This window comes from Oncorhynchus mykiss, chromosome 6, assembly GCF_013265735.2.
Source record: "Oncorhynchus mykiss isolate Arlee chromosome 6, USDA_OmykA_1.1, whole genome shotgun sequence".
NCBI classification, from domain to species: Eukaryota; Metazoa; Chordata; class Actinopteri; order Salmoniformes; family Salmonidae; genus Oncorhynchus; species Oncorhynchus mykiss.
In genome coordinates this window covers 45,731,672-45,743,095 of record NC_048570.1, presented here as the reverse complement: position 1 = coordinate 45,743,095, position 11,424 = coordinate 45,731,672, and the positions used below count along the sequence as shown (strand labels likewise).

The window sequence follows — 11,424 nt, the reverse complement described above, 5'->3', positions numbered from 1 at the left end:
CCCAATCGAGGGCAGCGCTGAGCAGATCGAGCTATAGGGCTTTGGAGCGCTTCGCTTTGCACAGTCGAGTGAACTGGTGAGGAACGATACAGTACACTACCGTAGAAAAATAGTGGGGGAGACGAGAGTAAACAACCACCTGAGACGCACACAACCATACCCTTATACGGCAGCCGATAGGTTATCTTTGAGTCGCCTGCAGCGCAGAAAGAGCACTCGTATTTTGAGAAGAATTTGGCTACATACCGCGCAGGAGGATCATATCAAGCAAAGGAGCAGCCGTGAGAGAAGCACGAGATACGGAGACATGGCTGCGACAACCTGTACACGATTCACGGACGAATTTCAGCTATATGAAGAGCTGGGAAAGTAAGCCTGTTTGTTTTGGTAATTTGCAGTCGCTGACTTGTCGTTTGCGTGGGTGTGGATGCGGGTTTGTGTTGATGCGGTGGTCTTTTTCGGGGTGACAGCGGCGCAAGGCAAGGGTGACAGCTCGCTCAAAATACGCTGTCTCTTCACACACACACACACACGAGATTCTTGTTCCCTGCGCTCTTAAAATATTATGGCAATAGTTGGTCAATGCGTCTAAACAAAGCTCTCCATAGGCATTGGGTAATATTGCTTTGTTTTGCGAGCTCTCTCTCCCTGGCTCCCCCCTATCACCCTATCAGAAGGCAACAACCACAGGTAGCGGTCCGGGAGACTGACATTTTGAGCTGTATATAAATGGGGCGGCTGTTTGGTGTCTTGCTGCGCTGCAACTTTCGAGCAAGCCCCCGCAGAGAAAATTTAGCAGTTTCATTGCTAATCTCATGCTATTTTACACATTTTGCCATGCGGTTTAGAGAAAATGTTGCAGTTTTAAAGCTGTAATTCGAAATTAATGTTTTTAAGCACTTAAATAAATAGCATGGACCAGAATGACATGCTCGCCCCACTACTAATGTTTCTGCAGGGACGTTTCACCAAATTCAAACGATTTTGTCATTTATTTGCAGATAATTGTTGTTTGCAGCTCAAGAAGCAGTCCTAGCAGTATTCAAATCAGGGAGCGAACGTTTCTTTCACCGATGAGATTCGGTTGAGATAGGCCGATTGAAAATGAATCTCAAATTAACTTTCATGTGTTTTTTTCACAACCTGAACCTCTGAGTTTGATGCATATTATGTCAGTAGCCCATTCACAGACACAAACTACCTTTAGTACACATGGTATGTTCTTCCCGGGGGACTTTTGTTAACCTTCATACAACCGACTGGGGTCATTTTGACCACAGAGGTATATTTGTCATCATAGCCCAACAGTGGTTTATTAAATTGACTTTGTCAATCAACTTGTTTTTAATCAATTGAACATTCTAAATCATTGTTTAGTGTTTCTGTTAGGGCTGGGAGATATGGACAAAATATCTATAATTTTGATGGTATTTTATGTTTTTGAATACTAAAAGTTCTAAATATGCTCTCGGAGTATCCTCTGAACCTAATGTGGCAACACATAAATTATAAGTAATTTCAATGGGTCTTTTTCCATTTATACTGTTCAATCCAACTCCAAACCAAAAATAATTTTCAGCATTTTCATACATTTCTGCATTTCCTGCACTTTTACTATCATTTCCACACTGTACCATGCTGCATGATATGGGCAACAAATCTGTCACTCAAGAAGAGAGCAGTTGCTAGATTACGGAGTCACAAGCACTTTCTTACTTTCTTGATATTCCCTCTGCATGGTCAGAGGGATGCAGCAATGTTGGTGACATGCTGATTTCCACAAGCGTTCTATAATTACACTATTAGTGTGTGTACTTTACTGTCTGCAAACGACTGTTTGCCTGTTTATTGCTAAAATGATTTGTGTTAGCCGCTAATGGTAATCTATAAAGTGCTCGTGACTCTGTGGTCCAGCAACGGCTCTCTTCTTGAGTGACAGGGTGCAGGGCTGGGCGAAGGTTAACGGAATGCAGCAGCAGGAGAGAGACGTAGAGACGTAGGAGAGAGAAGTAGCAAACAGAGTAAAACTATACAAACAGACATTATATGTGCTGGAGTTGTGTATCACATTTAACAAACCAAACATTGAAATATCATCATAGAAAGTAAAGTAAAAACTCAAACCGGTCCGTTCATCTATACCGGGGCGGAAGGGTAGCCTAGTGGTTAGAGCTAGTAACCGAAAGGTTGCAAGTTCAAATCCCTGAGCTGACAAGGTACAAAATCTGTCGTTCTGCCCCTAAACAGGCAGTTAACCCACTGTTCCTAGGCCGTCATTGAAAATAAGAATTTGTTCTTAACTGACTTGCCTAGTTAAAAAAAATAATAATATAGTAAAATACCCAAAGGACATCCATCCAGCCAACTTGACACAACTGTGTGAAGCACTGGAGTCAACAAGGGCCACCATCCCTGTGGATTGATTTCAACACCTTGTAGAGTCAGACACACAAGTTGGCTGGATGGATGTCCTCTGGGTGGTGGACATTCTTGATACATAGGGGAAACTGTTGAATGTGAAAACCCCAGCAGCATTGCAGTTCTTGACACACAGTTCTGGCACCTACTACCATTCCCCATTCAAAGGCTTTCAAATATTTTGTCTTGCCCATTCACCCTCTGAATAGCACACAAACACAATCCATGTGTCAATTGTCTCAAGGTTTAAAAATCCTTAAAAATCTCCTCCCCTTCATCTACACTGATTGAAGTGGATTTAACAAGTGACATCAATAAGGGATCATAGCTTTCACCTGGTCAGTCTGTCATGGAAAAATCTGTTGTTAATGTTTTGTATACTCAGTGTATGTTGTCCAAACACTCTTAGAAAAGAAGGTGCTATCTAGAACCTAAAATGGTTATTTTGCTGTCCCCATAGGACAACCCCTTTGAGTAACTATTTTTGCTTACAGGTTCTAAACATTCACCCTTTGCAGAGAGGGTTCTACATGGAACCAAAAATGGTTCTCTTATGGGGACAGCTGAAGAACCCTTTTCGAAAACATTTTGTGTGTACCACCATAGGGTGAAGGGGGGCCTGTAACAGTGATTTCGACCAGATAAACAGATAATCTGCAGAGATATAGCTCTCCATGTACTCACCTAAGATTGTACTTTTCTATACCACGTATCATATGGCTGTATTCAAAACCAAAATAACCTTATTTTAAGTGCATATAAAAATCTGCCAATGGTGTACAACGTCTGCCAATGTTGTAAAGGCTTGATAGAACTGCAATACAGAACACATATATGTTCTGAATCTACACCCAGAGCTGTATTGGTGTGTATGCTCTAAAAGGTAGTCTTTCTAGAGAAATGCTAAAGTATTTATTTGAGACATAATATCCATACTACCAGAGGGCGAAGGGGTACCTACCTATTGGAGTGATTTTGACCAGATAGACAGATCACCTGCTTGGGTTCACCTTCATACAACCGACTGGGGTCATTTTGACCACAGAGGTATATTTGTCATCATAGCACCAACGGTGGTTTATTAAATTCTTCCTATTTTTAATGACTTTATCAATCAACTTGTTTTTAATCAATCAAACATTCATCCTTAGTTGCAGTCAAAACTGCTCATAAAAGTCTGTCAGTGGTATGAATACTTCACTGTAATTCAGAAACCAGCTACCCTCTATATGTACACATAGTGCAGTATTGGTGTGTATTCTCTGAAAATAGTTATTTTACAGGAAACGTTCTATAAATACCAGAATTCCTATAATATCCACATTCTATATGTGAAACTTGTTATGGTATTTGTGTTGCTATACCATTTGGTTTGAAGGGACTGAGGATTTGGGCATGGTTTTTTAAGCATCCTACCATAGGCTCTACCATTCCTATTGTTTCACTAGCAGCGACGCTAATTCTGGCTATGGGGTAAGTAAATAAAGAAAACTAAGCTATATTTTTGGTCATAGTCTTTTAGGATCACTGGATGAAATGTTGACGCACCGGCACATTAAATGGCAATCGTTTTTACCACATAAATATGACCATGTATATTTAGGACCCCTTTAGGTATAAAAATATATATAAAATAATTATTTTATTAAGATATTGAATTTGGCCTTTTACTACCAATTCCCATAGAAACACATTGAATATCACATTCATAAATGGCATATTTTTTTATATTTTTAAACAAGGTTTTGAAGTATCTGTCCTATATCTAGGAGCTACAGGAAAGCTCAGGAAATTAATATTTTTAATACACATATATTTAACCCCTTTTTTTGGGGTATGCACAAAACTACCTCCATACTTCCATTCATTTTATAAACCGGGTACCAGTTACTTTCAGACGAGTCCCGTGACACTTTTGGGGGGGTCGTAGAGCAAAACGGAGACCACCATCGTGTTTGTGAGAGTCTCCCCTATAGCCATTTCCGTGAGACAAACACCGTTGTAGCTCAACCATCTTCCACCGCAGATGTGAAAGGCCGCCATAGGCATATGTGGAAGGCCGCCATAGGCAGATGTGGAAGGCCGCCATAGGCAGATGTGGAAGGCTGCCATAGGCAGATGTGGTGGATTGAGAAGCAGCCAAAACAATAAACTGAAGGATTGGTTTTATTTTTTTAGTATGTTATTTATATTGACAAATGCGTCAATAGACTCTAGGGGTTATTGCCACACTAAATCCAACATCTAAAGCATGGATGGTGTGGTAAAGCTGTCTATACTGTATGTCTCCAACGCAGAGCATATAAAGCATTGAGCTACAGTATAAGCCCACTGAAACCTTGTCATAAAGCACAGGAGCTGCATGTACTGGGTGCTTCCTTTCCTTTCTCACTCAGGTCCAGCACCCGTGGATTATTTTGGGATGTGCAATTACACTGTTGGAGCTAAATTGTAAACCACCAGACTTGCCTTCCGTAGCTCTAACTGTAGTGCTGCTGTGGGTTGTTACGTAGGCCTGCTGTAGCTGGGTCGTTCCACAAAATTGGTGCTTTTTGGACATGCAAACTTTTAAAGAAATTCCCTTCAAAATATCCCTTGCTTCAACATTTCAGTTGCATGGTGGATATGTTTAGCCTACAGACTTAGAAGAAGAAAAAATATCTCAGGCATTAAATCCTGTTAACTAAGAATATTTTATTTGATCTGCACTTATACGGTACCAAAATATATGTCAACACTCTTACAGACACTTACAGTTGAAGTCGGACATTTACATACACTTAGGTTGGAGTCATTAAAACTCGTTTTTCAACCACTCCATACATTTCTTGTTAACAAACTATAGTTTTGGCAGGTCGGTTAGGACATCTACTTTGTGCATGACATAAGTATGTTTTTCAACAATTGTTTACCGACAGATTATTTCACTTATAATTCACTGTATCACAATTCCAATGGGTCAGAAGTTTACATACACTAAGTTGACTGTGCCTTTAAACAGCATGGAAAATTCCAGAAAATTATGTCATGGCTTTAGAAGCTTAGGATAATTGACATAATTTGAGTTAATTGGAGGTGTACCTGTGGATGTATTTTAAGGCCTACCTTAAAACTCAGTGCCTCTTTGCTTTTTATCATGGGAAAATCAAAAGAAATAAACCAAGACCTCAGAGAAAAACATTGTGGACCTCCACAAGTCTGATTCATCCTTGGGAGCAATTCCCAAATGCCTGAAGGTACCACGTTCATCTGTACAAACAATAGTACGCAAGTATAAACACCATGGGACCACGCAGCCATCATACCACTCAGGAAGGAGACGCGTTCTGTCTCCTAGAGATGAATGTACTTTGGTGCGAGAAGTGCATATCAATCTCAGAACAACAGCAAAGGACCTTGTGAAGATGCTGGAGGAAACAGGTACAAAAGTATCTCTATCCACAGTAAAACGAGTCCTATATTGGCACAACCTGAAAGGCCGCTCAACAAGGAAGAAGCCACTGCTCCAAAACCGCCATAAAAAAGCCAGATTACGGTTTGCATCTGCACATGGGGACCAAGATTGTACTTTTTGGAGAAATGTCTGATGAAACAAAAATATAATTGTTTGGCCATAATGACCATCGTTTTGTTTGGAGGAAAAAGGGGGGAGGCTCGCAAGCCGAAGATCACCATCCCAGCCGTGAAGCATGGGGGTGGCAGTATCATGTTGTGGGGGTGCTTTGCTGCAGGAGGGACTGGTGGACTTCACAAAATAATTACATCATGAGGATGGAAAATTATGTGGATATATTGAAGCAACATCTCAAGACATCAGTCAAGAAGTTAAAGCTTGGTCACAAATGCGTCTTCCAAATGGACAATGACCCCATGCATACTTCCAAAATTGACAACAAAGTCAAGGTATTGGAGTGGCCATCACAAAGCCCTGACCTCAATCTCAGGGAAAATGTGTGGGCAAAACTGAAAAAGCATGTGCGAGCAAGGAGACCTACAAACCTGATTCCGTTACACCAGCTCTGTCAGGAAGAATGGGCCAAAGTTCATCCAACTTATTGTGGGAAGCTTGTGAAAGGCTACCCAAAATCTTTGACCCAAGTTATACAATTTAAAGGCAATGCTACCAAATAATAATTGAGTGTATGTAAACTTCTGACCCACTGGGAATGTGATGAAAGAAATAAAAGCTGAAATAAATCATTCTCTCTACTATTATTCTGATATTTCACATTCTTAAAATGAAGTGGTGATCCTAACTGACCTAAGACAGGGAATTTTTACTCTGATTAAATGTCAGGAATTGTGAAAAAGGTGTATGTAAACGTCCGACTTCAACTGTATGTAACTTCCCAACTATTATTTAATAAACGCATGTTTGTGATTTACATTTTTTTTTTCTTAATATTTCTTTAAGTATCCCTTGTACATTTTAAACTAACATAATGTCAACCTGATAAAGTTACCATTAGGCCTCTAACAGGGTTGACAATAAGAGGGTTGCGGTTTTAGGTGAAGATCGGCCATTACTCATGTGGTGAAGAGCATGGGACCACATGGTGTTCATCAAATTAGGAATTATTTATATGTTTTAGGGCTGGTCGATATGGCAAATAAATTATCACAATATCTATATATTTCCATTCGATAATTTTTCACGATATTAATCAAATAATGTTTAAAAGGTGTATGTCTTCAAACTCAAGAATGCCTGAACAAACCGTGGTTAGAGCGTTGGACCAGTAACCGAAAGGTTGCTAGATCGAATGCCTGAGCTGACAAGGTAAAAATCTGTCGTTCTACCCCTGAACAAGGCAGTTAACCCACTGTTCCCCGATAGGCCGTCATTGTAAATAAGAATTTGTTCTTAACTGACTTGCCTAGTTAAATACATTTATATTTGAAGGAAAATTGTTCCATGTTTGCGGCCAGGGAGCACGTACCTGTGGTCAATTAAATTGATAAGCCTCTTGAAACCTTCCTTTTCGACTGTGTTAATTGGTAGCATGTCCTTAGCAATGCAATGCATAATAGCATTTGTGATGTCTTTGTCTTCTCGGTGTTTGCTTGTAGTGCATACACGTTGACTGCTTCGGGCAAACATCCCTAGATTGGCTGGTGCTTGAGGGACGTCTTTCAATACCATGGCACAAACTCAAACTTCCTCCATGTTCCAAAGAGTGATTTTGCTTCAGATGTTGAAATAGGTTTGTCGTATTACCAGACTTCGTAGCCATCTGTCTACGGCACAATTTGCACCGAACATTGCTCTGCTTTTTGCCAGACTTCAAAAACCCAAACCACTTCCAAATGACTGAAACAGTTTAACCCTTTTTATCAATAATTTCTTTGTTGGAAGCTGCTCCTTCTCCATGGCTATCACTGCCACTGTTTTCGCCTACATCACTCATTTTTCGTGATTAATAGTGGCTACTCCATCACTCGAGGTGCTAAGTGGTTTTTAGTGGGCGTATACCTCTCCACCTGCATGTTGTCACTTCTTCACACGTTCCTGCTGCGTCAGAGGTCAAATGGACTGCTGTACCTAATTATTCTATATCGACATTATCGAAAATGATTCTAAATGTTTTTATATCGTTATTGAGGGAAGTAATTACCTCGATAATTATTGGTATTGATTTTACCGCCCAGCCCTAGTTGATGTGTTTGACCAACACAGTCAAAGATGATTAAAAAAAAATGAAATAGACCAAAAAAAGAGAACTTCATTTTCCACCATACTGTTCAGAAGACTCAAATGATGTAACCTGCTGTGAATAATTTATCTTGTGGGAATGGTATGTTATTTTAAAGGGGTAAAATGTTTGCGCTAATCACATGAATACAAATAATAATCTTCTGAAATTACTTTGTCGAAAATCACTAGGCCTTTACAATGATGGGGAAATTTAGTAATCTTTGGATTCATTTGACTGAACTCTTCCTAAAAGTGACACAGGGTTGTCAAAATGCTGAATTTTGGCACTTTTATCAACCCTTTAATTAAATAAAAAATCTGATTTATTGAATTCTCCATGTGGACTATATTGAAGTGCACTTAATTTAGTACAGATTTTTAATATTGGGGCATCATTTCTACTTGAGTTTTGACTGTAGTGTTGCTTTTAATTCAATCCCTTTTTGACAGCATCCCCTTTTGATTTGAACTTAACCTTCCATACATATTAGAAGTGCTTAGAAAGTGACATTTTGGACCTGAATGCCAAAACATTCAGTTCACCCATTTTGCATACCTCTCCATATCATGAGACATCCATGTCTTCATCACTGGAAAAGATAAACGGTTGAGATTTATATTTTTTTCGAAACTTACAAACAGGGTGTCAAACTATTAAAAAAAAATAATAATAACATTCACGTCCATTATCTTGTAGCTTTCTAACTGTCTTATGGAATAGGCTACGTAGGCCTATGCTGTTTCTCTCTGTGGTGTGTTTAAGTCTCACAAAAAGAGACCTGGCCGAGTGTGAACTTTCCAGGCGCAGTTGTTGTTGGTTGTGGTGTCTGTGAGTCTCAAATAAGTGTATGCGTGTGCGTGTGCGTGTGTGTGTGTGTGTGTGTGTGTGTGTGTGTGTGTGTGTGTGTGTGTGTGTGTGTGAAAAATGAAAAAGAGTAAAACGTGTGTATTTCAGTGTGTGAGTGTGTCTCTCAGTGTGTCTCTCTCCATTATACAGTATGTAGGGTGTGTGTGTGCTCGTCCATGTGTCTCTACCAGGCCCCATTACGTGCACTGAGTGTGTAGCTTTCTGATTTCCCAGCAGCCTTCAGTCATTCCAGCTATGCGGGGCGAGGTGCGAGTGGCCCAGAAGAGGAGGGGAAAGGCCACACGGCCCCCCTCCCCCTCCACCCCTCCATGCCCCAGTCGGCTGACAAGATAAATCACTTTAACGTCTCTTCAGAGAGATACAGGAAAAAATAAAGACTGTGTTAATATATTGACTCTGGTAGCTGAGAGCTCTGCCTAGCCCACCTGCACACACAAACCAGCTGTGCTCAAGGCAGGGAAGACATGCAAGGAGTGTGGGCTTCACTCGGTCCTCCTTATGGATGTGTTGTTGAATTGTTTGTTGAAATATGTGACAACATGAATGTGTGTATGTGTGTGTCTGTGAAAGTGTTAATATTCATTTCTGAATAGCTGAAGTTTAACCCTGGCTTTCCCTTTTCCAATGGTGTAATATTTTCCAAACGGTGTAATATCAGTGATAACGTCAAGCACGCCCCCCATTCTCATCGACGAGGTTGCAGTGGAGCAGGTTGAGAGCTTCAAGTTCCTTGGTGTCCACATCACCAATAAACTAACATGGCCCATGCAGACCAAGACAGTCGTGAAGATGGCACAACAAAACCTATTCCCCCTCAGGAGACTGAAAAGATTTGGCATGGGTCCTCAGATCCTCAAAAAGTTCTACAGCTGCACCATCAAGAGCATCTTGACTGGTTGCGTCACTGTCTGGTATGGCACGACAGAGGGTAGTGCGTACGGCCCAGTACATCACTGGGGCCAAGCTTCCTGCCATCCAGGACCTCTATACGGTGTCAGAGGAAGGCCCTAAAAATGGTCAAAAACGCCAGCCACCCTAGTCATAAACTGTCCTCTCTGCTACCGCACAGCAAGTGGTACCTGAGCGCCAAGTCTAGGTCCAAGAGGCTTCTAAACAGCTTCTACCCTCAAGCCATAAGACTCCTGAACATCTAATCAAATGGCTACCCAGACTATTTGCATTGCCCCCCCTCTCCCCCTCTTTTACACTGCTGCTATTCTCTGTTGTTATCATTTATGCATAGTAACTCTACCTACATGTACATATTACCTCAACTAACCGGTGCCCCCGCGCATTGACTCTGTGCCTGTACACCACTGTATATAGTCTCGCTATTGTTATTTTACTGCTGCTGTTTAAATACTTGTTACTTTTATTTCTTATTCTTATCCATATTTTTTTTAACTGCATTGTTGGTTAGGGGCTCGTAAGTAAGCATTTCACTGTTATATTCGGCTCATGTGACTAATAACATTTGATTTGAAGGAGAAAGGAATGTTGTGAACTGGTGCAGTTAGTACAGTTTGATTTAGTTCAAACTGATAAAGCAAATATTTGTAACTAAACTGCTCTGATTCTTTTTGAATGTGGATTTTCATACTTCAGTAATATTGACATGAAAAGCGGGCAAACTTGGTTTAAAAAACAACAACAATCAAAAAACAACACATGCTTTTGTGTTTTTACTTTCTCACGTGTCACACTCACACACTGATCTGACAGTGTTTGCTGACTTTGTGGTGGGAACCTCAGGGGAACCTATTATCCAGACTTATAGTATATTCTATTACCACCAATAGCACGCCAGCCAAGGACAGAAGGCAGACATACTGCTGTGCTGGCAGAAAATGATATTAGAAAAGACCCCTTGTATAACATTCAGAGAAACTATGGCTCCTTCATAGCAATGTTAATGTTATACACTGTCATGATGTGCCCTGGGGGGGAGGATCACAGCCCCCCCCCTCCTCTCTCTTTCTCTCTCTCTCTCTTCACAGTTTTATGACGTTATGACAGGTCATAAATACCTGGTAGAAACTGCCATGCAGTATTGAGAGAGTCTACCAGAACAACGAGAGACTTGGCCAAACTCCTAAATCCCCAAAATGGGAGAATGAAACAGTTTTTCCACTTCTGAGAATGTGGGAATGGTCCGTGGACAGTTAAGGGACAGTTATGATGAGTGTGTTTCATTTGGTGATCTCATGAAGGACAGGAAACACACATAACGATATCTCTTAAAGTGTACATGTCCCAGCTGTCAGGTTTACATCTAAATATTGTGAAACGTATGTGATTAAACATGAAACTATTTGTGAAAAGATGTAATGTGATATTCACCTTCTAAATGAGAGTCTGGATTTTCTTATAAAGATTAACTAGTCAGTGGCCACACCCCCGTGAGCCCAGACATCAGATTAGCGTCATAGAACCACACCTTCTT

General features: G+C 40.6%; 1 protein-coding gene across 48 annotated transcripts in view; it reads left to right on the top strand.

Annotated features, from left to right (window-relative positions):
* LOC110526035 (calcium/calmodulin-dependent protein kinase type II subunit beta) overlaps positions 1-11,424 on the top strand; it is an 87,111-nt gene continuing 75,687 nt past the window's right edge. For 21 of the 48 annotated variants that reach the window (XM_036980212.1, XM_036980245.1, XM_036980198.1 and 18 more), the window contains exon 1: positions 2-369. In XM_036980212.1, the coding sequence (XP_036836107.1) occupies positions 308-369 (62 nt within the window). In that variant the 5' untranslated portion in view covers positions 2-307. Of the gene's footprint in view, positions 370-11,424 lie in introns of all 48 variants that reach the window. The other 27 variants (XM_036980244.1, XM_036980241.1, XM_036980239.1 and 24 more) reach the window with 4 other exon arrangements.